This window comes from Populus trichocarpa, chromosome 2, assembly GCF_000002775.5.
Source record: "Populus trichocarpa isolate Nisqually-1 chromosome 2, P.trichocarpa_v4.1, whole genome shotgun sequence".
NCBI lineage: Eukaryota > Viridiplantae > Streptophyta > Magnoliopsida > Malpighiales > Salicaceae > Populus > Populus trichocarpa.
In genome coordinates this window covers 11,716,055-11,740,601 of record NC_037286.2, presented here as the reverse complement: position 1 = coordinate 11,740,601, position 24,547 = coordinate 11,716,055, and the positions used below count along the sequence as shown (strand labels likewise).

General features: G+C 34.5%; 4 protein-coding genes across 7 annotated transcripts; all 4 read right to left on the bottom strand.

Annotated features, from left to right (window-relative positions):
- Positions 1-1,365: 1,365 nt before the first annotated feature.
- On the bottom strand, positions 1,366-5,712 carry LOC7494037 (serine/arginine-rich splicing factor RS41). 4 transcript variants are annotated; one of them, XM_024594637.2, is made up of 6 exons: positions 5,502-5,712; positions 5,283-5,411; positions 3,800-3,912; positions 2,669-2,901; positions 2,059-2,316; positions 1,366-1,927 (listed from the first exon to the last, which is right to left on the bottom strand). In XM_024594637.2, exons 2-6 carry the CDS (start codon positions 5,386-5,388, stop codon positions 1,891-1,893), a joined length of 747 nt encoding a protein of 248 aa, XP_024450405.1. In that variant the 5' UTR covers positions 5,389-5,411; positions 5,502-5,712; the 3' UTR covers positions 1,366-1,890. The 4 variants fall into 4 exon arrangements, with proteins under 4 accessions (XP_024450405.1, XP_002301323.2, XP_024450407.1 ...); XM_002301287.4 differs by having other exon boundaries at positions 5,283-5,393; XM_024594639.2 differs by lacking the exon at positions 5,502-5,712 and adding an exon at positions 4,065-4,332 and having other exon boundaries at positions 5,283-5,417.
- Positions 5,713-7,765: 2,053 nt separating this feature from the next.
- Positions 7,766-8,623, bottom strand: LOC18096346 (ethylene-responsive transcription factor RAP2-12). Its single transcript, XM_006386525.2, has one exon. The coding sequence runs from the start codon at positions 8,621-8,623 to the stop codon at positions 7,766-7,768; it is 858 nt and encodes a 285-aa protein (XP_006386587.2).
- Positions 8,624-17,033: 8,410 nt separating this feature from the next.
- Positions 17,034-19,675, bottom strand: LOC7494034 (RING-H2 finger protein ATL39). The gene is made up of 3 exons (XM_002301284.4): positions 19,050-19,675; positions 18,324-18,421; positions 17,034-17,630 (listed from the first exon to the last, which is right to left on the bottom strand). Exons 1-3 carry the CDS (start codon positions 19,206-19,208, stop codon positions 17,279-17,281), a joined length of 609 nt encoding a protein of 202 aa, XP_002301320.2. The 5' UTR covers positions 19,209-19,675; the 3' UTR covers positions 17,034-17,278.
- Positions 19,676-22,099: 2,424 nt separating this feature from the next.
- On the bottom strand, positions 22,100-23,362 carry LOC7461743 (probable xyloglucan endotransglucosylase/hydrolase protein 27). Its single transcript, XM_002301283.4, has 2 exons — positions 22,770-23,362; positions 22,100-22,696 (listed from the first exon to the last, which is right to left on the bottom strand). The coding sequence occupies exons 1-2, from the start codon at positions 23,092-23,094 to the stop codon at positions 22,380-22,382; spliced, it is 642 nt and encodes a 213-aa protein (XP_002301319.2). The 5' UTR covers positions 23,095-23,362; the 3' UTR covers positions 22,100-22,379.
- Between the last annotated feature and the right edge of the window lie 1,185 nt (positions 23,363-24,547).

Sequence of the window (24,547 nt, the reverse complement as noted above, 5' to 3'; positions counted from 1 at the left end):
TACTGTCCATTGCTACAGTGTTTTTTCCCATATGGTTTTTTTTATAATTTTTTTCAAATTATCCTCTTGAATTTTATTTTTTTAATATTGAGTTGTTTGTGAATTACAATTACAAATCATTACAAATAAGGCTAAATCATGTGGGGAAGCACTGTAGCTTTCATCACAAACACTGTGAATTGCTACAGTGTTTCCAACATGATTTTTTTTTCTTTTTTTTGGTGTTTGTTTTGTTATTTTTTTTTATAAAATTGTCTCTATCGATTTTTTTTTTAATATTGAGCTGATTAAGAATTTAACTTTGTAATTTTTCTTCTTTAAAACACTGTGAATTGTTCCAGTGTTTTTTCATGTGATTTTTTTATGATTTTTTCCAAAATTATCTTTGTCGATTTTTTTTTTAATATTGAGTTGGTTAAGAATTATAATTACAATAAAACTAAATCATATGAGGAAAGCGTTGTAGTTTTTCTCACAAAACACTGTGGATTGTTACAATGTTTCTCTAAATGTTTTTTATTTAATTTTATTGGGAAAAGTGTTATAGTTTTCCTCTCAAAACATTGTCAATTGCTACAATGCCTTTTCTCATGGGTTTTTTTCCTTCCAAAATTATCTTTGTTGGTTTTTTTTTTAATATTAAGTTGGTAGAGAATTTAGCTTTGTAATTTTTTTTATCTTTGTTGGTTTTTTTTTTAATATTAAGTTGATAGAGAATTTAGCTTTGTAATTTTTTTTTCTTTTTATTAACTGAAAAGCTAAATCATGTGGCGAAAGCACTGTATCTTTCATCACAAAACACTGTAAATTGCTATAAATCATTTTGTTCAGTCTCTAAGTTTTGAATCGCCAACACAACTTTTTTTTCATCATGAAATATTTGCTCCATCATACCTTTAATTGCTATTACTTATCTAGCGCTGGTTCACAATTATAACACTATCAAGTGTATTTGTTTTATAAGCCCGCGGCAGCGCGCGTGCATGTCATCTCGTGAGTAATTATAATCGGTGATGCTTTGGACAGATAAATTCCTTCATGCAAGTGCAAGGAAACGGCATTAAGCAGTTAAAAAAGTATCATGACCAATTAAAAACCTACCACCAAAAAAGAAAAGGAGGAGGAGGAGGAGGAGGGAAGGTTTGCCTTCCAAGTTTGGTAGAATTGTATACAAATCAAGGTGGAACTTTGGCTGACAAGGTCTGACCCAAATCGACAAAAACCAATTCATGCAAGTTGCCACCAGAAACCTAATCTATCATTTCCACAATCACCACAAGAAAGATAGGCAATTTCACTCTCGAAAACAATAACACATGCAAGCTCACTCATTCAAATATTTGCATGCATGCATGCAAAACGATGTCCACAAAAACCTATAATGACATTTTGTAATCCTCACTGTTGTCATTGAACAAAGGCCCAATGATTTCAGTGTCAATTGCCTAAACAAATGATTTCTCCACTCGAAAGTAGAAACTGTTCTTCTCCAAGAAAAGGGATGGAATGACAACAACAATGGTACACAATTACAGTTACAATTACAAGCAATAGCTCTCCAACTTCTATTCAACATTCCAAGTCCCAGCTTTATTTGCACTCATCCAGAACCGCACTAGGACCAAGAATGTGACTTGAGAAAGATCGCACCAAAATCTCTACGAAATTATTAAATATGAAACATCACAAACCATGTCAAAACACAAGAAGCCTCTAGAGCTAACCAAATCAACAGCATATCAATGTCAAAATCACTGTCTTAAAAAAGAAAGAAAGAAAGTCGCTGATACAAAATGCACATCACCGGAGTAGCCCAGCTACCTGAATTGACTGGTCAAAAGATAGAGAAGGACAGTCCAACAAACAGACTATCAAACCTTCTGCTTTTTCTCAAGAGCGTGACCTTTCCCGAGATGGTGGGGAACGGCTGCAATGTAAATAATATGGTCAAAATGCTTGTAAACACGGCATATTCACATCATGGTACAGCATTGAAAAATTATAAAATGAGCACAAAGCAAAAATAACTGAGAATTGCTGGTAGAGGATAATATGAACCTGCGGTATCTTTCATTTTCAGGACCTTCAGCTTTTTCATAAGCATGATTTCCTCTTTGAGGTCTGGCATTTGTATTCTGTCCATGGCCGTAGTCTGGGCTACCCCTATCTCTACGATATGGACTTGGGGATCGTTCACGACTATAATTTCTGTCAGGAGATCTGTCACGGCCTCTTCTCTCAGGACTGTACCCGTTCCTTCTTTCATCATCATCTCGAGCAGCATATTCCACTGAAATGACCCGGTCCATCAACTTGCTGCAACACAGTATCAAAATAGAAAGCACTAAAATAAGCACAAGTTTTTGAAAAAAACTTTCAAAAGTGGCAAAAGTGAAAATGCCAATGGGAGTTTGGAAACACTTGTCAATGAAAACCTTTCATATGGTCACTTAATGGGTTTCTTTGGACTGTCTCACACATTGAACAATAAGTTATTGCACTGAAGCATATTAAACCTGGTTAGATTATTTTGTTTTAACCAAGAAAGCAAAACAACTAACACAGCAACTTAATCACATCTGTTATTGATAATTACTAAGACAAAGTTTGAATGAGGCTACTAAATGAGACTGCAAGCAGCTAGAAAATTTATTAAGAAAAAATCAACCTCATATTAGTTGCTTCCAATGCCTTAGTAGCATCTTCCTGTAACTCATACTGAACGAATGCAAAATTCCTCCTAATCCTTGTGCTCAATATTTTTCCATAAGGATCAAAGTGCCTCTCCAGATCCCTAGTTCGGGTATGAATTGGATCAAAATTAATGACAAACAAAGTTTTTGATGGAGTCATATTAGCTGATGATCTTCTTGAACCAGCAGGCTTACTGTCACGTTCTTGCTGCAATACACAATTTTGGTTGATTTGATTAATTATAGAAAAAAAACATACAACAATGTATATATGAAGTGAATACATTTTTCCCATTTAACACTGAAACCAATCCTTGAGAAAGTAAAGAAAAACAAACAGAAGCAATTGCGAGAGTTGCACACACAAGAAGAGAGGGTCAAGAGAGGGAGAAAGGGGATAAGAGGATTAACCAAAATTTCATGAATATGCTAAATGTCAAGTTATGCCTGGCGTTCTTATATTCTTTGGAGGCCAGAACAAAGAGATTTTAAACAACACATACTTGCAAACTTAAATATGAAGGTCACGTTTTTAATACACATATAGATACAGTTTCTGTACGAACACATATATGCATACCTGTGTATGGAGCCAATATAAACCATGATGCGGGATAAAAGAGATTTAAAGCTAAAGAAGAGAGAAAAGAATAAGCTACGAAGAAGAAGCCAAAGAAAGAGAAGAAAAGGTTGAAGAAGAGAAGAATAGGGGTTGAAAAGTCTACAACTTTGCAATTTTTATTCAATTCATCAAAACTGTCAAACATTTAGAAAAAAAATAGAATAGAAATACTAAAATCCAAACTAGAACAACTAATTAAGCTTATAACCCACTAAATAAAATACCCAACAATTATCAAATCAAGCCCAACAAGTAAAATCTAATTAATAAACCTCAACTAAAAGTTTAAATAAATAAAATCAAATCATTAGCTAAAGCCCATTCTCTCAACGGTTTGGGCTACCCTCCATCATCTATGATCATACGAGTGCGTGAACAGTGTTTTGGGTCCTTTGTCCCCACCACACCAAGATATGGAATGCAAAAATACTATGAAACAAATAGACTCCAAGGCTTACACACCTTAAGTAACTACCAAACCTACCTTAGTCCACTCAACACGTAGACGACGTCCTTTTCTCCCAAATTCTGTTTGGTCAAGCCTACGGATGGCATCCTCGGCATCTCTTTCATCCTCCATATAGACAAAAGCAAATCCTACAAAACCAGAGTGTCAAGTGACCAGGAAAACACAGTTACAACCCAGAAGAAAGATCATCTTGAGTCAAGCATCCTTTAATGTAGACATTATACACCATGAGAAAATCCCAACAAAATTTAGTTTTTTAAAAATAGATCCAAAAGAAGACCTGTTGGGAGGTAATATGACACCTGTCATTGGCTTTGAGATCATCATGATTTCTATGCTGAATGATTCCAAAATCAGGACATTGACCAAAACTCATGAGGAAATTAAGGCAATGGTGTCTCAGGGAATGAAGGAAGACAGTTCCATGGTGGATCAGGTTGGTTCTTGTGGAAAAAAGACAAGAAGAAGATGATGCTTGAAAACATGCCACAAAAAGAAATGCAGAGGAGCATATCCATCCAAGAAGAGCATGGACATTCCAAGTAATCCTGCGTCAAAGAAATCTTTGAGTATATTGGGTTCACATGCTGAAGAAAAAAGTGTTGCTTTCAGCCAATAGGAAAACTAATATGCATCCAAAAATAATTATTTCCAAAGAACAAATTGACCCTTAAGACATCAGTTCAAGACCTTTCCCTAACAGCTATGGGAAGAGTGAATGGCGTGAAAAAAAAATAAAAAAAGGGGAAAATCTCATTTTCAAGTGCATTCAAACTAAAATTTTCTTGGTGCCAAAGTGCCAACTACATGTTCAAAATATCAGCATCCCTCATTCCCCGCCTAGAATTCACAGTTGTAGCTCACATCTTTTAGACTATTTATACAAGGAAAATAAGCACTAAATTCCCAACAGGACATCAACATGATGGCACATAAGCTCTACCATAATTGTCCTGCCATCTCCAAATGCAGCAAAGCAGCGGGCTAATTAGTGTGCCACACTCATAGTGGTTGCTATGGTTTAAAGGGCTTGTGATAGACACAGGATATGACATAGGTTGATCTACAAAAACTCAAAACACTAACATGTCCCAGCTCCGTCTTCCAATCACAGTCTCAGAAATCCAAATGCTCTGGAGATCTTTCCATTTGGCCCGGACAGGCATCTGTCTAGAAATAGGGAGCAAACCATGATGCCCAATGCCTCACGTGGCCAGTTGAAAGGATCATTGCGCCTTACATCCTCTGTAGCAACTTTGCGATGTCCAGAGTAGGAAACACAAGTAAATCCTTTTGCCCTAGTTTCTGAATTTGCAAAGTTCAATGACTCATGTGGGCAGGCGAGAGGATCATCACGCCTTACAAAGACTTTATTCCATCATCAAGAAAAGTAAATGACATACCAAACAACATCCAGCAAAATGTACCAGTTACTTTATTTTTTGATCTATTCTCAGGCATCAACATTATATAAAAAAACAAAATAAAATTGACTAACCAGACTTCATATCCACCCTATCAATCCTCCCATATCTTCTAAAAAGACGCTCGACATCAGACTGGCGCGCGTCGTAATCAAGATTGCCGCAAAATATAGCCTTCATTCTCCCTGGCAATTCGAGCAAAGCTTATCGTCCAAGGCCACAAAGAAATTAATAAATAGAAATATAGAGCCAGGCAAATAAAACTGGAGTAAAGAAACGCAGCAAGAGAGTACCTGGTTGTCTTTGTGAGGCAGAAACACAGAAGAGAAACCCTAGGATAGGCAGCGTAACTGGACGAACTGCAAATCAGAAATTGAAGATAGGCAGCATAGACACTAGACAGCCAGAAAGACAGGATGCTCAAGGGAACAAAATGGTAACAATACGACAGCGTTTTCGTGGAAATATGGCGTCATTTTCTTTTGTTTTGAAACTCGAGAGTTTCTCTCTTTCTCCTAAAAAAGAGAAGAGGTCATTGTCTGTCCCAGAGGCTGTCTGGCCGCGTGTTTTTTTAAAAAAGTTTTTTTTTGTTAAATTATTTTTTTTAATTATCTAATTTCAAAATTAAATTTAAAAAAATAAGAAAAATAATATTATTTTAATATATTTTTAAATAAAAATATTTTAAAAAATATAAAGTACTACTCAAAAGTCAAACCCAGATCTAATATTTTCGGCATTGAGATTTTCCTATGCTCATCTTCTCGGTAATCTTATAATTAGCGTTCTTGGATGTCAAAACCCAATAGAATAGAAGTAATTCAAATAAAGGTATTGTTTGGGAGTAAATTTTAACATGTTTTTCTGTTAAAATTTAATTTTTTTATTTTAAATTAATATTTTTTTATTATTTTGATTTGCTGGTATCAAAAAAAAAATTAAAAATTAAACGCTATACAGATTCTGCATTAAACCTTAAAGTATAGGTTATCTTTACTATCCTCACAACAATCATCTTCTTTAAGCCCTATAAGTATACATACAGAAAACATAGCCTCTAAAGCTTATTCTCTCATTCACCAGTAAGTATCGAAGGATCCTCTGAGCTGAGCTTTTTTGTGTGAATTATGCTCATCAAATATTAAAACATACGTGTGGAAATTAAACAAACTATGTCGTTAATATATATATTGGTTTTGGACAGCCTAAAATTAAGTTACATTAAAATAATGTTGTTTAATTCTTAAACAGTTAATACAGTTGACGAAAAAGCTAAAAAAAGATGGGAAAAAATATTGTGCATCCATCCACTGTTCATGAAATAATATTATACTTTGGTCATTAAACTTTATTTCTTTGTTTTTTTCATGCTCGAAGGTTATGCTTTTATGTTTTATGGTTTGTTTTGCTTTGTATGCTCTCGCATTACAAGGAAAATATTATATGTATGCGCATGCTTCAGTATCCTGGCAACAGGCTGTGAAACAAACAAAGCACACTCTCAACAGTGATGTATAAAAAAACAGAGGTCTGACATAAACTTCATGCCATATAACTGACACAGGATTTGTTTTCTGAATTTAACTTTCCTTTTTTTTTTAAGAAGCCAGACAGAGGCTACCAAACTGTGGCATTGTCTTTTGTCACTCTTATTTCTTAGCCTTTGCTGAAAATTAGTTTTTTTATAAAGTGGATTCTATGAAAAGTAGGTTTTTGAAAAGCAGATTAATTTTTTATATTTGGTAGTTATGAATTTTTTTTTGAATAAGATTTGAATTTTTTTTTAAAATTTCATTATACTTTGCGTGAGGATTTATAATCAATACTATTTGAGAACAGATAAAATGTTTTTTCTAATTCATCTAGGATGATAAACTCTCTCTTGGTTATTTAAATGTCTTCATGTAGTTCATGTTATATCCAATATTTATCTATTTGTTACCCTTGATTAGAATAACGAGTAATAGAATCAAAACATAACACTTCTTATATAAAATAACTTAATGATTTCAAGTTTAAGGATCACTTACGTAATCGTCATGTGGGTCTTTTCATAAACACAAATGATCTCTCCATATGAGAATTTTCATGTGGGTTATGCAGTGTACATTTCATCCTACAAGCTGCTACATATTACTTTTATATATTCGTCTTACCTTAACTTATAAGAACAACTACTTCATTTCATAAAGAAAAAACATGATATGTATCAGTCTCACTGACTCCTATTAATGTCAAGTCTTAATAGAGTACTGACCATGAACATTTAGAAATAATGTTTTGAGTGTAATAGAAATTCCGTAATTATAATATCTTTATATTTTTTTTTCAAAGTTTTTTTATATCAATAACTTTATCTTTACTCTAGATTCATTAATCAAATATTAGATTAATTAATAAAATATATATTTGATGAATATAATAAATATATTTACACATACAAAATAATAAATATCACCTATAATCATTGATTATAAGACATATTCGCTAACATCTTCATCACATTCCATGAACGACGCAGTTACCATCGATCCGACTTCCATTTTTCCATATGCCATTAGTTCTCACCATGAAATGCAGAGCCACTGAAGGAAGGAGACGCACAAAAGGATGGAGACCCACTAAAGGTTGGAGGAACGACAACAGAAGAAGAAACCTTGAACCTCTTACTCCTTGAACACTCTCCACAACAAGTACTGGCATCTGGGCTATCAATCCAACCCATCATTTGATCAGCATTAACAGTGATGACTTCTCCAATATCAGATCCATCTGAATCAAGCCCATGTTGTCTGAATCCGATCCATCCATTGCTACAATCTGAAACACTAGATGTTTCCCAGGAATAAGAAGGCTCATGACCTGATACACGGGGCACAATGATGCTTGGCTGCACAACTTTCTGAATGTTCTTCGTATCCACCGGGTTTTGGTATTGGTAGCTCCTACAGTGGAATATATTAGCAAAAGTAAAGTGGTCACTCACTCTATTTTTTGTTGACTTATTCTCTGTCGTCCTAGCCATGATACTCTGTAGATTCTTGCTCAATCTAGCCTTCAACGAAGAGAAGCTAAGACTGTGCCTCCCATCAGACTCTGGCATGTTGAACCCACCATTAGAAGGGGACGATCCAGACTGGTTTAAGCTAGGATTAACCGAAGCAAAATTGGTTCTGGCATTCCCTCCCCGTAGGGCACGAGCAGCTTCATCATAGGCTCTAGCTGCCGCTTCAGGCGAATCATACGTTCCTAACCATAACCTTACACGTTGAGATGAATCCTTTATTTCAGCTACCCATCTTCCGGATGGCCTTTGCCTGACTCCAACAAATCTCCTAGCTGTAGGGCCTTTGGTTGCTTGTGCCTTGTTTGTGGTCGCAGTAGTAGGGTTTTTCAGTGTTTCAGGCTCTGCCATTAACAGCAAATTATAACAATTAAGTTTAAACAGGCTAAACTTATCTGAGCCGTGATTAGGTCTTTTTTAGGACTGCATATATATGTTGCAGGTGGAAAATGCATAGAGGGTATTAGCCCACAATTAGGTAGTGATTAGCATTTAGCACCATGTATATAAAGGTGGCTATGGTTCCAATAAGTTTGTGAGTGTAGGCAGTTACCCATCTCAATTATTTGTTTTTTTTTTTTTTTTGCATTAGATTTTAGCTCTAATCATTACTTTGCAGAGTGCTTCAAGCAGTGGCTTAAGCTTAATGACCTGGCTGGTGACTAATCCATCCATATGTATGCTGAAAGCCCGTTTGCAAAAGTGGGTGAACTTGTATTTTAAAAAAATTAAATTTTTTTTTGTAAAAAATTAAATTTTATATATATTTTGAATCATTTTGATGCACTGATCTCAAAAATAATTTTTTAAAAATAAAAAAAAATTATTTTAATGTATTTTAACATGAAAAATATTTTAAAAAATAACTGCAACCGTACTCCTAAAGAAACATTTTATCTCATACAATTAATCATGCGCTAATTTTAATTAATCAGTTCTTATCACTCAAAGGAAACAATAATTTAATATTTCAATTATTAACCTCTTATTTGTTTCATATATAGAAGTCATCCTCGTGGGGTCATGGTTGAGCTGTCCACATTTGGGGGATTGTAAAATAGAATTATATCCCGGTTAGTAAGAATATAAATGAGTATAAACTTTTATTCTCAGTTTAAAAAATAAGTATAAGAATGATATTTAAAATGAAAATTAAATATAATCTTATGTTCATGAGAGAGGTCATAATAAAAATAATGAATGAAAATATATATTTTAAATGATATGTCATTTTTATTCATTATATGTATAAACTACTTGTCGTCGCCATCATTCATGATGGTAGTAACATTTTTCTCATATAAATATATTATTATTATAATAATAATTATTATTATTTTTACACCACCATTTTTCTATCATCATGGCCGTCGCCGTTACTCTTTCTACCTTCCCCGCTACTTATCTTTCATTGTCTCCTTTTGTGATTGTGATGATTACCTTAATTTTTTAAAATATATTATTATTATTACTATAATATTCATTTTTTTTCTCCACCACCACAAATCATATTCATTATTTTTACTACGGCCACGATTGATTAAAATATTTCGTAATCATTATTTTTTTTCAATTTAAAAACAAGGCATTAAAAATTCAAATTTCATTCCAGTATTTGTTACCCTTTTAAATAGAAATTATCATTTTCAGTTCGGTTTGTTTTTTATAAAAAAAAATAATTAAACTGAATTTTTTTAAAAAAAACCGAAATCGGCTCAAACCGACCGGTTTCGGTTTGGTTTGGTTTTTTAGAACAAAAATTGATTCAAACTGGTTTGACTTGGTTTTTCAGTTTGGCTCGGTTTTTAGAACATATTTGTTTTTTTTTTTTTACTTTAGATTGACTCGATATTGAAATAGAATAATCACATTGTATGATTATAGGAAATGACTTTGATAATATTTACACTGATTTTTTTTAAAAAAATATGCCTTTTATTTTTGTAAAAAAAAAGTGTATATAATCATACACATGACAAAAAATATTGTATCTTTGAAGTATGCACACATATTTTTAAAGAGAGCCTTGCCACGTCTTTCTTATTTCTTTCATTGTTCAAATAGACCCAGGTGTACAGCGGACTGCTGCCATGCACCTGGGTTGCTCCTTTTTCTTCTTCTTTTTTTACTTTTTAATCCTTTCATTGTTATTCATTTTCGTCCCTTGACATTTTTTTCATTCAATTCCATCCTCTCATGCTATGTTAACATAATTTTAAACCTCATACTAGCATTATACGCGGTGTGCATTACATTAATACTATGTTTTGCAAAATTTGGTTTGGATTTATCAATTTAAAACCATTGAAATAACATGGAATATGATAGGGGCAAATACAATAACTTTTTTTCTCTTTTTTTTATTGTTCATGAGACGTGAGAAAGCGCAACTTAATCTTTGCATCCTTGCATTTATCAAGCTAAAAATCCAATAAAAGATCAAAAAATACAAAATCAAATCAAGTAATTTTTTGTTCTCGACTTCAATATGTTCTTTTAGGTAATATTGAGGTTAAAAACAATCATCACCAAACTCTTCTTATTTAATGGAACATTTGGACACCAAAATCAACTTTTTAAGTATTCATAATTTATATCAACTGATGACTTTTTTTTTTGTTGAAATTTAATGACTTTCTCTCATCTTTCTTAAATACAGGGACTATAAATTAAAAATTAAATTTTTAGATCAAAATTAAATTTTAAAAAATCATAAAGACTATGAAAGTTGAGAAGAAAAAGTAAGAGAATAGAAATGAATTTTGTAATCAAAATCTAGAATGGTAATGAAATTTTTCCGTGTTTTACACTTTGATCTTCTATGTCTTAATTTGTCCGCAACAAAAAAAAAATATTGTATATATTTCACATAATGGTTTTTCAACATTAAACTCATTGATTTTATCCCATTAATATTTCAATTCCATCGCCTTCTGAACTTTGAAGACCTAGAACTTAAGAAGCAAACTAGGGGCTTAATCAAGGACAAGAAGCCGAGCCAAGTGACTTAGAGCGTGTTTGATAGTGTGGTTGCGGGTGCTTTTTAAATAACTTTTTGAGTTAAAATACATGCCAATGATATTTTTTCATTTTTTAAAAATTATTTTTGACATCAGCACATATTAAATTTTAGCAAAACAAAAAAATTTAATTTTTTTTAGGAATGCAGTCGTGTTACCAATCATGCTCTTAATGATGCAGCAAAAGGTACAGAGAGAAGCCGACAGAGAAAAGGCGGTCTAATTTGTCAGCTTGTAAATCAAGACCGGATTTGGAACGTTGGATCCCCAATTTTTAAAATCCGGCGGGAAGTTAGTTTATCTAATTAAAATACCGTTGGAATTTAGCGCTTGGAAATAGAATGAACCGTGGGTCCCATATCTTCGTCTTATCTTCTGATCTTATTCCACGCCAACTTGTCCCATTCTAATTATACTTAACATCGCTTGATTCCTAATTAATTTTCTTTTTTTAACTTATTGGGGGTTTGGGAAACAGAAGTTTTTGTCCTTAATGACCAACGCGTGGCCCTTGGATTGGGACTACAGTCGTCATCATCGTCGTCTACAGGGGTCGCTGCAGAGTGCAGATTCCCAAACCTCCATTCCTCCTGGTGTGGAGGGGGGGAGTTGTCACCTTGTGATTGGATTTTCTCCATGAGACACACGTGTCATGTACGATAATCATGTGGCTTCACCCCATTGGCCAAAAGGGCCCATTTCATTACTAGGGTTCATACTAAGGTTAAAATTAACCACAGGTTCAGAAATGGTCCGTGCACAAATAGGCAACCTGTCTCGCAGCTAGTTGGATGACTCCACAATTCTAACACCTTGTCCATGACTTTTATGCTGAGCACTAAGTAAATCTTCATTATGGGGGCTCGATGATAAAAAAAACAAACTGAAAAAACAAGGTGAAAACACTATTGATCTAGATAAATTGCACCTCGGGCAAAATAGTGTTTTTATCTTCTCGGTCTTGAAAAAAATAATTTATAGACTAATGGTTGAGGATAGAATTGTTTTTGCAATGGGATTATTTTGAAATTTTAAAATTAACCGGGGACGGGGACAAGACGGATATTTTATGTTCTAATAGAATAATAGATTTACATTAATACCTTGAAAATAATAACTTGTTATGTTGTCATTTGAGGTTATTTTTGTATTTTCATATAAGATGTGCATGGTAAAATAATGTATCTACCCTTTATAGTAAAAAAAAAAACCTAACAATGGTAGGGTTTTCATATTTTTCATTTGATTAGCACATTTAAAAGACGTCACTGTCGTAGTTTAATTTCATAACCCTTTGGTAAGATAGTATTTTTGTCATTGCATTGTTGGTTTTTTGTTATTAATTAGTTGGTGTGGGGAAATTTAGTCTTTTAATACATTACATTTTTTTTTAAAAAGATATGTTGACATGTGTTGATCACATGTTAGTCGTTTCGCCAACGTTGGACGGCGCGTGCGATTGATTCCTGTGGCTAAAATAGTCGTTTCAGGGTGGCGTTCGATTAGTCTTGGTGTTTCATCCATCACCCAGCGGCGTGTGCACATAAAAGATTTTCAGTTTGTCGCTGATAATTCTTTTTCCCCCTCTCTCTTCCTCGGTGTTTGCGTTGCCTTGTAATTTTTCAAATCAACCCCTAAATTTTTTTAAAAAAGATATGTTGACGCGTGTCGATCACATGTCAGTCGTTTCGCCAACGTTGGACAGTGCGTGCGGTTGATTTCTGTGGCTAAAATAGTTGTTTCAGGGTGGCGTTCGATTTGTTTTGGTGTTTCATCCATCACCCAGCGCGTGCACATGTCAGCCGTTTCGCCAACGTTGGACAGGGCGTGCGACTGATTCTTGTGGCTAAAATAGTCGTTTCAGGGTGACGTTCGATTAGTTTTGGTGTTTCATCCATCACCCAGTGGCGTGTGCACATAAAATATTTCCAGTTTGGCACCGATAATTATTTTTTTCCCCTCTCTTCCTCGGTATTTGCGTTGCCTTGTAATTTTTCAAATCAACCCCTAATTTTTTTTTAAAAAGATATGTTGATGCATATCGATCACATGTCAGCCGTTTCGCCAACGTTGGACAGCGCGTGTGGCTAATTCCTGTGGCTAAAATAGTAGTTTCAGTGTGGCGTTCGATTAGTCTTGGTGTTTAATCCATCACCTAGCGGCTTGTGCATATAAAAGATTTCTAGTTTGGCGCCAATAATTCTTTTTTTCCCCTTTCTCTTCTTCAGTGTTTGCGTTGCCTTGTAATTTTTCAAATCAACCCCTAAACTTCTCTTGCTTTTTGATTTAGTGCATGTTCTTTTGGTTATTATTTGTTTTATTTGAATTAATTTATTAAATTAAAATTTTATCTTGATTGCGTACTCAATCGATTTCTTGCTTTGTCAAATTTGATCCTCATTCTTTTAATTTCTATTTATACATTTTGAGATAATTTTTAGAATTGATTTTTTTTTGTGATTTCACCCCTCCATTTTTTTCTTCTATTATATTTCATCCTCATTCTTTTTATTGTTGTTTTTTTTTCTTTGCTAGATTTTTTAGATTGATATTTTTTTACTTAATTTCATCATTCAACATTTAATTGGTCTGGTTTTTAAGTTTCTTGGTTAAGCTCATGTCTAGAATTTCATGGATTGAAAGTTTTTGAAATTAACCCAATTTTAGGGGGTTGGCCTGTGATTACTTTGGTGTTTTTGTCATTTTTTAAGTTGATATTTTTTTTTCAATTCTATCCTTCAACATTTATTTAATTGAAGATTGAGCTCTTATTTTTTTTATTTTTTTTTGCTTTTTGCATCTTTTGTTTTATCCTTTTTTTATTTAATTGATTATCTCGGATTTTTTTATTTATTGTTATTTGTTAAAAAAATTTTAAAACAAAATTTATTCTTTAATTAAATAAAATTAATTAATTAAATATAGAAGGATGATCACTTACTTTTGTTTTGTTCACTTTTCTTTTAGAGGGCAATGCTAGTCCTAACCTCGTCTCCAATTCAGAAAATGGCACCACTCTACCTCTTGCTTGCTATCAACACTGCGTCTCAGCTCCGGCCCGTAAGCTATTAACAACCATAAATTATCCTTCATGGCATGCTTAACTTACCTCCTTACTCATGATCAATTATGATCTTTTTAGTTTAGTGGATGGTTCTTTAACCTGTCCACCTCAAACTGCCCCGAATTCCCTCTTCAATATTTCCACTGCCTGTATTTTTCCTGCATATCTATATTGGTATTGTCAGGTTAAATTACTTCTCAATGCGAATTTTATTGTTTGTGTCTCAAACTGTCATGCCTCTTGTGGCCATAGTTGACACATCCCAAGATGCTTGGAGCACCTTTACTCGTCTGTTTGCCAACTGTTCATGGACCAGGGTTATGCAGTTGAAGAAAGAACTCGTGTTAAGCCAACATAGTATTCACTTGGTCTCTGAGTTTCTGCATTCTATCAAAGCCACGATTGATGAACTTGCTCTCATTAACACACCTTTAACCAATGATAATCTTACTCTTCATGTCCTCAATGGACTTGGTTCTGAATTTCATGACATTGTAGCCATAATTCGGGCTCGGGAGACATCCCTCACTTTTAAGGAGCTTCATGATCTTCTCATTGGCCATGAAGCCTATCTCAAGCATCTGGAAATACCCTCCCTCGTCCACCCTGGTGACCACGACTAATTACTTCTATCACAAAGGTAATTCTTCTAAGAAAACCAACAATCGCAAAACTCCTAACAAAAAATCCCAGCAGCGCAGTAATCGTCTTACACTAACTTGTCAACTTTGTGACCGAACTGGTCATATAGCCAAACAATGTCTCGAGTATCGTCCTGTTGATGCGGTCGCCAATTGCGCTACCATAAATGGTTAAAAGAAGAAGTGGCTTATAGATTCAGGTGCCTCTCATAATATAACATCTGATCCCTCCAACCTCATTATTCATCTGAATATGATGGGAAAAATGAGGTTATTACTGGAGATGGAATAGGTTCGCATGTTACTCACACTGGATCTATGCGTCTTCCCTCTCCTAAAAGGTCTTTTATTATTGATAACACTCTGTGTGTGCTATCCATTCAAAGAAATCTAATTTGACAAATTTACCAAGAATAATTGAATATCTGTTGAATTTTTTCTTATGAAGGATCTTATCACGGGGGTGCAACTGCTTCGAGGTGACTGCATTGAGAGTGTCTATCTGCTCCCTGTTCTTGATACCAATAAGCATGCTCTGATCTCAGCCTTAGTTACTGGGACACGAGTATCTCTTGATACGCGGCAGAACCACCTTGGCGATCCCTCCATCAAGATTTTTCAACATCTTCTTAGCTGCAAGTCTATCTCTTTGTTTTTCAAGAAGTCTAGCAACACCTTCATATCATGCCATTAATAAATCCCATAAAATTAATTTCTCCAACACATCACTTTCAAGCCATTAATTCTTCACTTGAATACTTGTATGCTAATGAATGGGGTCTTGCCCCCGTTGTTGACAAAAATGGTTCTAAATATTATGTTTTATTTATTGATTATTTTATCAAGTACTATTAGTTGTGCTCCCTTTATGTAATAAATCTAGTGTTGTTTTTTAGAATTGAAATTTAAAAAAATCCATATTATCTTATGTTATTAATTTAAAGATAGAATGAGAATGATGACATTTGAACTCATGACCATTTGATTATTAAGACTTTTATGTCATGTCAAAGAATCAATTCAACCCAATAACTTAAATTGTTTGGTGAGATAGTTATTTAATATAGTATCAAAGCTTTATTGACCAAACGATTATGAGTTCAAATCTCAATACCTTAAATAATATACAAATCATATTACTCTAAAATTAAGCATAAGTTAGGGTGAGCATAAACAGGTTTCAAGTTTAAAAGGCTTTCACTTGAGGTGTATTAGAGAATTATATATATAAATCATATCTTGATGAAACCAAGATATCTAACATCCATGTCCTGATTAGGAGCACATACATTCATGTCCTTATGATAATAACGTATGTTATATTGACACGTGGCAGTCTTGCTGTGCTTTCCACGGCTCTGGTTGACTCAATGTGGAGCTTTCTATTAGACAACTCGAGCTTGGAAACATTAGACTGGAGTCCAATATGTTCTCACACGAATTGTGATGCTTGTACATTGTCATGCATTGTAATTGCTTGATAATGCAGAATGAAAATGTAATGACCGATAATTTTACATTGAATGCAGTGTTGAGTTGAGCCTCATAAACAGATTTGTGCTGTGATTGAAGAGATTATACGACATCTCAAATTGGATTGAAGTAATGTTGCAGGCTGACAGAGAGCTTCTTCGACATGGAAGGGGAAGAGAAGAACATCCTCTTTTATTGCACAGTGAAAATGGGTTCGTTTTGCATTAACCAGTAGTTCCCCTTGCTTTTGCAACTCGGACTGTTAAGAAACCTTGTGCCTGTAACTGCAAGTGATTGGAGCAGGTTTCTGCGTTTCACTAAGGAATCTCTGTGCCTATAAATTCTATGAGGATGCTAATATTTATTTATTTATTTTTAATAATTAAAAAATACTAGCAAATAAAGCAACACTTTAACATTATGAGTCAAACCAGTGAAGGAGAGTTCAGAAACAAACCTAAAGGCTGGAGAAAGTTCCGCAATAAATTGCGAATGTATGAAGTCATCCATGTCAATATATATGGAGTTCCTAAATTCTACGTGTTGAAATCTGGAAAAGTATGTGCAGGAAAAAGCTAAAGATGATTCAAGCTTCTTTTTTGAACTTCTAAGATTATTGAATTTCTCTTACAATGAATTTGACTTAGTCTGAGTAACTCTACTGCGAAGGACACGAGAAGTGCTATGTACCAATGAAATATACAAAATCTCAAGTCGTATATACCTGTTCCACCATGTAATTCAACGTCTCGAAGTGTATAAGTTGGCTCAAAGCACACATGTAAGCATTCCTCACAATTTGTTTGGTTCATGAACGGCTTGTTTGTGATTCTCCAGGAGTAATTTCAGGGTTTCCAGGAACAGGGTCAAGATGCCTTTGATTACTGTGGTTCCCCGCTGAACCCTGATAGCTGGGCAGCAGCCATTGCCGAGATTGTTCACTTCGAGTATCAGGACTATCAATTGATTGGACCATACTGATTGCTGTCTGTCTCATGTGCTTTGCTTCAAAAGAATCTTGTATTGGGAACCGACAGACTGGGCATGTAGACTGTTTTCTTAGCCATACATCAATGCAAGAGAGATGGAAGTTGTGGCCGCATCCGGGCATGATTCTTAATACTTCCTTTTCTTGGTATTCCCCTAAACATATGGAGCACCTGTTGAAAGAAGATATATTGAGTCTCATCTATGATTAATTCAGAGAATATCAGATGGTACACTGAAGTCAAGAGCATCAGGACTTCACTTTCTTTATAGGTTTGACTGAACACAATAGAAGCAAACTAAACAGCTGAATAGCAACAACAATGTCCACCAAATATTGAGCTTCAAAGTGAGGAGAAACAGGGCGCGAGGAAGAAAACACAGTATTCAATTGTTGAAAAGATCTCTCAGGCTCTATTGGTGGCGGGATTTCAAAGCACAAAACCAACTTTGATAATACTCTCAAGTTTTAAGCCGTAGAGTTAGCAGCACTAACTTTGATAACAACGACAAAATTCTATCTGTACTTCGTCCATCAGGAAGTAAAGAGAATACAACACATGAATATAATTGAATCTTAATCTAACGGGGAACAACAGAAGGAAAAAGGAAGCAGAAGCGGAGAGCCTCAAGTCTGTTGGTTTTCATCACATATATGAAAACCGAGTTAATAGGAGGTACGTTTTACGTTTACATATGAGGCTAACAAAGAACCAAAATTTTCTTGATCGATTAGAGGGGAAAAAAAAATGTTTGCTTGCTATGGAACAACAAGAAGAAAGCCTCAATCTCAAACTAGCTGCATGTTCTGCAAAATATAGCAAAAACCCTATATAGATAGGCCATTTTAATGTGTCAAAACTTACTGTGCATCTTCTGCAGAACTGAATTCCTCATGGGTGAACCGTAGAGTGGGGATTGCAGCAAGCAGAACTGGTTCAAGACCACCAATACGATGCTCTGGCTGCCAGAAAAATAGAAGGTAAAAAACCCAATGCTCCGATTTCAAGTTTTAATTTACTTTCAAAAAGTAGAAAAGGGAAATACTAATTCACAGCGTGTTGGCTTGCTCTGTGTGTCTTCTGAATTTCCTAATGTTATGGCTAGCCTGTTCTAGGGAGGAAATAAATGAAATTCGCTGTTCATTCAAAGTATATTTTTTTTTCCTTCCCAATTTAGTGACAGCTGCAAATTGATACCAAACGAGAAATCTCAGAATTTGTTTTGCTCTATCTTTTGAATTCTTTCTTCTACCAATCTAAGGTATCTCAGTTTGAGCAAAATATTTTCGCAATCGAATCCATATAAATATTCAAAAACTTAGTGAATAAATTGCTATAAACATGTACCAAAACTTATGCCACAAATAAAATGCCAGCCCACCCTTTCATCCCAGTTGCCATGTGACCATGTGAAAAGATGCTCCATGGAGAAATTCAATGCACGACAAAATCATTGAACCAAATAACAAAAGAAAGAAAAAGCTACTAAATCAAAAGAAAGACAGCATGTCACCTAAAATCCCAGTGATGTCTGTATCCAGAAAAACAATTCTTACCAAACATGAACATGTTACGAAGAATTAAAAATACCTGTTCAGGATCAATTCTGGACTCAATTTCAAACATTTGCCTGGACTCAGTACCTCTTATCCTCCCACATATAATTCTTGCACAAACAAACACAATAAAAGTAGCACTCATACCAAAACCAATAGCTGTTGTGATTAAATTCATAGTTGCACCAAACATCTCCCAACTGCATCACCTCTCAAAGTTTCTGACTTCTGGAACTCAGTTCCTCAAAACTAAAAAACACCAAGTCCAACACCAAATATTGAAGAATTTTCAATCAAAGTTTGAGAATTTACCACTTAAGTTCAGCAAAAAAATTTTTAAAGAAAAGACGGCAAGAAACAATATAAACAAGGAGAGTAACAATGACCCCAGATCAGGATTCTTCAAGAAATGGCAAGAGTTGAATAATCCAATGCCAAAATGGAAAAATAAACCAAAGTAGAAAAATAAAAACTACCCATTTGGAATCCTAATCGCTTTAGGTGGACTCAAAGTTGATTCTAAAAGACTAGCAGAGAAGGAGAGGAGGCACTGAATGGATGGTGACGATTTGAACAGACTTGTGGGAAAAAGGATACACTTCGCTTTCTAGGCCGTAACAATTGCTTTGGTGTTAAATACTTGTTAAAAAATAATATAAATAATATTTAAAATTTAATTTAATAATTTAATTTTTAGAGTAATATGATTTTTTTTATATGGTATATGTTTTCACTTAAAAAAAAATATGTTAAATAATAATATAAATTATATTTTAAAGAAGACTCTAATAACTTTCAGATTACAGTATTTTTTTTTGGCGGTAAACAGTGCCGTTAAACTGTAATAAGTGGATATAGAAAGATTTCTTTTGAGTTATCTTCTCCCGAGTTTTTTAGGTGAACAGGTTTTTTTGTCTTTGCTTGTAGTTTTTCTTACAACATGGATTTAAATTTCTTTAAGATAAGGCCTAGTTCAGTTCCCAATGATTGGAGCTTGGAACTTTAAATTTTTTTATTTTTTTTCTGGGGGGAGAGGGAAGGTCTATTTGCTCGCTTTCTAGTTCGACAGCAAAGAAGAAAGGATACTTGCTTACCTGTCAAGCTACTTGTTCCATAAAATTGATGCTTATGCTTTGAATAACCTTTCCTTGAGAATACTAAAGTTCTGGGGATTACATTAATGAGGGTATAACACAGTGCAAAATCCCACCTTGCAAGCAACAGGAAATTGTTTGAATTTGGGGTTGATTCGAGTCTTGTCATTGAATAGAGAAAATTTGACAAGGACTTGGCCTTCTTGACGTGCACTTTACCTATAATTCACAAATGCTTGATGGTAATGGCAGACGTTAGTAATCCAGTAAAAAACAATCAGGTGGTTGAATGGTCTTGGACCAAATAACACGTCAATAATACTTACCTGTGAATTGTTTAAACAAGGGCAAAACTATATTGTTCGTCAAGATTAATGACCCACTTCATTAGAAATCCCTTTGTAAAATCACCTGGAGTTGCTTGCTGAGCTTGGTCATCATGGCCCACTCATGGAATGGAACACTGGTAATTGCCAAAAAAATGAACTCAAAAAAGGGAACCATTGTCAACATGAGAGTGACTCCTCTGCAAGAGGAATTGATGATGATTTTTCAGAAAAACACCTTCGCTGGAATGATTTCCGTCTTCTTCCAAGAAACCTCTTCGTTGAGGGTTTTGATTATGCCATTGGCCCTCTTTGGCAGATTTGATATATAACCACCAATTTCTCTGATAAATTCAAACTGGCAAGTATTTCCACCCTTGCATCATCCTTGAAAGCATACCAAAATCTTCCAATTGAGAATGGCATTTTGACCACTGACAACAAACTTAATATTTGGAACAAACCTAGGACCCATGCTTCTCTATACATTTCCCCAAATGCATGCATGTAATAAAGGATGGGTATGCGATCCATTCCCTGAAGACTCAACACTATATGATGGCGAACAGTTCGATTGAATGCAATGAGCACCACCATACTAGTCAATCACATGATTCTCCAGTTGAAATACATGATAAAGCAGCAAAGATATAGAAAAGCAAGAGGTTCTTTTCTAGTCCTTCAAGCATCATCCAATCTCTATTGAATGGACAGGGATGAACTGCTGTTAGGAAGAAAAAAATTTGAATCAAGATTCCCCACTAATCAGAATGACTATTATGAGCCGTATCAGAAGGATCAAATATAAAATATGACACTGCTCCTCTGTTGAACCGGTCCACACTACATACCTGGCTGATTAAAGTTGACATTTTAACACTCCACATAACCTAACAGAGCAGAGGCCTTTGGGCGATTGGATAAACAATTGGGTCACTGCAGGCTTCTCTTTTGCAATGACGATTACGGTTTTATCTGGTGGTAAGGGTGTACTTTATTACACGGATCCCACAAAAGCAGATCTAATATTTTACGACCAACAGATGCCAAGTCTATCTAATGAGGATGACTAGTAACCACTTACCCCTGTCATATGCCTCTGATTGATAGTAACCACTTACCCCTGTCATATGCCTCAGAATGAAGCTACCATATAACATCTTCGGGCTGTGTGAAACCAATTCATTTTGTTTACTTATTATCTTAGTAGAGTACAGCAAAATCAATCTTAAAGGACTCTACAAAGAAAAATGCAAATTAATCTGGCTAGTCTAACCAGCAAGAACGAGATATACAGAGAAAACCCATGAAGCAAAAAGCAGCAAACATAAACTAGTAGAATCTCAACCTACATAAAGGTTGTCAATTTACCCCTATAAAAACTAAGATAGAAGAGTTGGACCGCTAATGAGCAATCAAGAAACCAAAAATTGATTGAACTGGACCATAAAGCGAAAAGATAATCTTGCTGTTTCTGAAGCTTTGCCAAGGTACGAACAAAAAACAACTAGACAGCTTAATTTCTGCCATCTCTCAAACATTATATATATATATATGGTGCAAGTGATGACTGTTCACTCTATATCCTGCCAAAATTATCTATCCATCTCAATGTAACCTAGTTTCCTTCTAGAACCGTCACAATACGACCAATCAACACAAAATGAAATAAGGATAGTCGTTCTTAAAGAAGAATGTCCACCACAATCATCACAGATCCACATTTCATGACTATTTAAGTGAAAAGGAGCGTTACAACTTAAAAAGATCAATTCAAAAAAGAATCAAAGATATGAGACAAATACTCAAACACATAGAACACACAAAAAAAAGATGGTCAGGTCATGAAGAATGACCATTTACCAGCATTTGGTCACAGTTGGCAAGCTGATGCCCTCACGAAAGCAAAAACAGATTGCCAATCCAGAAAAAGAAGAACCAGGATCAAGAATCACAAGAACACTCCACCGCAGTCCCAACAGGCACACAAATGTCCTTGTAGAGACAAAGATAAGGTGCATCACACCCCATATACGGTCCAGTCCAAGTTGCGTCACCAATGTAGCTTGCATCCCAAATTGAAGCATACAAAAACATGGGTTTCTCAGGGAATCCCTCCCCTTCCCTTTTCTCCACTTTCCTCACCACTTTTCCATCAATCAACCACTCTATGAAATTTGGACACCACTTTATTACATACTCATGAAACGCATCAGAACAATCAAACCCCAGATCATGAATTTCTTCTCTGTTCCCAGTCCCTGCACACAATCATCAAGTCTCCTTTAAAAAAGAACCACAAAAAGAACCAGTCTTGTCATTAACAATCATTACCTGAAGCGTAGTAATTAGTTTGTACGATGGTCTTGTCTTTACCAAGAAACTCAAAGTCGATCTCATCTTGGGATTTGTCACCTTCAAGAGAAGAAAGATAGATGTTGAAGTTAAGGCCACTCGTGTTACCTTTGGGACATTGGATGAGAGAACTGAAAGTGCCGTAAAGAAAACGGGTGGTACTGCGCCACCGTGCGCCCCCACGGTGGTCGTATGTGAGAGTGATGGAATTGGACTCCGGGCAGTGAGTGCATGCCTCTGGGGTGTAGTCTATGGCGATTTGGTTAATGGGTTGGGTCTCGTGGTGGATTGCTGGATCCGCCATTTCTGTTTTCTTGGAAATAAATATACTACATGTTAGAACTCAATATTAATCAGGTTAAAATAGGACGGTTGGATATTAAGTATTTATCATTATAAGTTCCTTGAATTTTATTTTAGTCTCTAATAATCCCAATAATATGGTAGGTTTTGTTTGACATTTTGAATGAAAACAACATAAATACAGGATTACATATAAAAAAAAAGCTTTTTGGTATTTATGTTTGAAGAACAAAACCCTAAAACAACCATGAAGAATACAAGATTTTGTTAACAAAACATAAAGAAATACATTATAGGTTAAATATATTTAAATGTTCATCTAACACGACTTGTGCCAAGCCTATCCAGGTTTTTTGGAAGATGGTGCCTGACTGCCTGCCATGTTTGTTTGTGCTAACCGCGGCAAGCAATACTCTGTACCTGGAATAGGCCACGCAATGTTTTACCTTCAAACAGTAGCCAAATACATACAAGAATAAACTAAAAGGGAAGGGTCATTTGAACAGTAGCTATACCTAGATTTACTGTGAATTTGTGAATTGTGACAGTGAATTGTTAGTTTTGCCTCTCTCAATCCAAAAAAAAAAAAAAAAAACTTTGGGCTAGTTGAAGGGTAGTAAAATCTTTTTCTTTTTAATGAATGGTGTAATGACATAAATATCTTTAGATGTTAAAAGTTGAGGCGGGTAATTTCAAAATTTCACTCTTGCATTCACAATTAAGTTACTAAAATGACCTTTGGGTAAAAAAGTTTCCCATGATTATTTTTGTCTTTTCAAACCGGTTTACTTTGATATTTCATGGTTTATCGAGGGTAGTTTGATTTTTTTAATTAAGATTAATTAATTTTTTCATGGAAAAAATTGTTGGCATGTGTGTGCATGCGCTGACGTATGAGATACACTTGTGCACTTTAGGCGCCACCTCTTCATGGTATCACATGAGCTTTCATTGTCTTTCTGATGTGCCGCTGCTTTTTTTTTTTCTCATGGTGCAACGTGTGTTGTTGAGAAATATATAGTTTGTCACTAATTGGCCTTTTTTTCTCCTTTTTTTTTTTTTATCTCTAATACCTTAAAAATTACAGATTGGTCTTCGTTGTTTTTTATATTTCTACTTCAGTCTTTTTTCTTTTAATTTTTTAATTTTGTCCTTGGTCCTGATGTGTGATATTTTTTTTTTTCAATTTAGTTCTTTAATTTTATTTTGTCATATATTGCATTGTTCATTTAATCCTTATTCTTTTGATTTTCTTCCTTAGTATTTTTATAAAAGTTTTATTGGTTTTCAATTTCATCATCCAATCCAAGTTTGTAGTTTTTTTTTTACAATTTAGTCCTTATTTTTTAAAATTTTTATTCTTTTTGTTGGTGTTATTTTCCTTTTCAATTTAAATCTCCATTCAAATTTTTTTGTCCCTTTTTTTTATTTTTTATTTTTGTCCTTGGTCTTTT

What these genes read in the sequence shown, in the direction of transcription:
- LOC7494037 (XM_024594637.2), bottom strand. Translation starts at nt 5,388, where the DNA reads ATGAAGGCTATATTTTGCGGCAATCTTGATTACGACGCGCGCCAGTCT. An exon ending in TACGTGTTGAGTGGACTAAG is followed by an intron (nt 2,902 to 3,799) that starts GTAGGTTTGGTA and finishes TGTGTATTGCAG; the next exon opens with CAAGAACGTGACAGTAAGCC. An exon ending in GAAAATGAAAGATACCGCAG is followed by an intron (nt 1,928 to 2,058) that starts GTTCATATTATC and finishes TTTACATTGCAG; the next exon opens with CCGTTCCCCACCATCTCGGG.
- LOC7461743 (XM_002301283.4), bottom strand. Translation starts at nt 23,094, where the DNA reads ATGGCGGATCCAGCAATCCACCACGAGACCCAACCCATTAACCAAATC. An exon ending in AACTAATTACTACGCTTCAG is followed by an intron (nt 22,697 to 22,769) that starts GTAATGATTGTT and finishes GATTGTGTGCAG; the next exon opens with GGACTGGGAACAGAGAAGAA.
- LOC18096346 (XM_006386525.2), bottom strand. Translation starts at nt 8,623, where the DNA reads ATGGCAGAGCCTGAAACACTGAAAAACCCTACTACTGCGACCACAAAC.
- LOC7494034 (XM_002301284.4), bottom strand. Translation starts at nt 19,208, where the DNA reads ATGTTTGGTGCAACTATGAATTTAATCACAACAGCTATTGGTTTTGGT. An exon ending in CCAGAATTGATCCTGAACAG is followed by an intron (nt 18,422 to 19,049) that starts GTATTTTTAATT and finishes TTTTTCTGGCAG; the next exon opens with CCAGAGCATCGTATTGGTGG. An exon ending in AGTTCTGCAGAAGATGCACA is followed by an intron (nt 17,631 to 18,323) that starts GTAAGTTTTGAC and finishes TTCTTTCAACAG; the next exon opens with GTGCTCCATATGTTTAGGGG.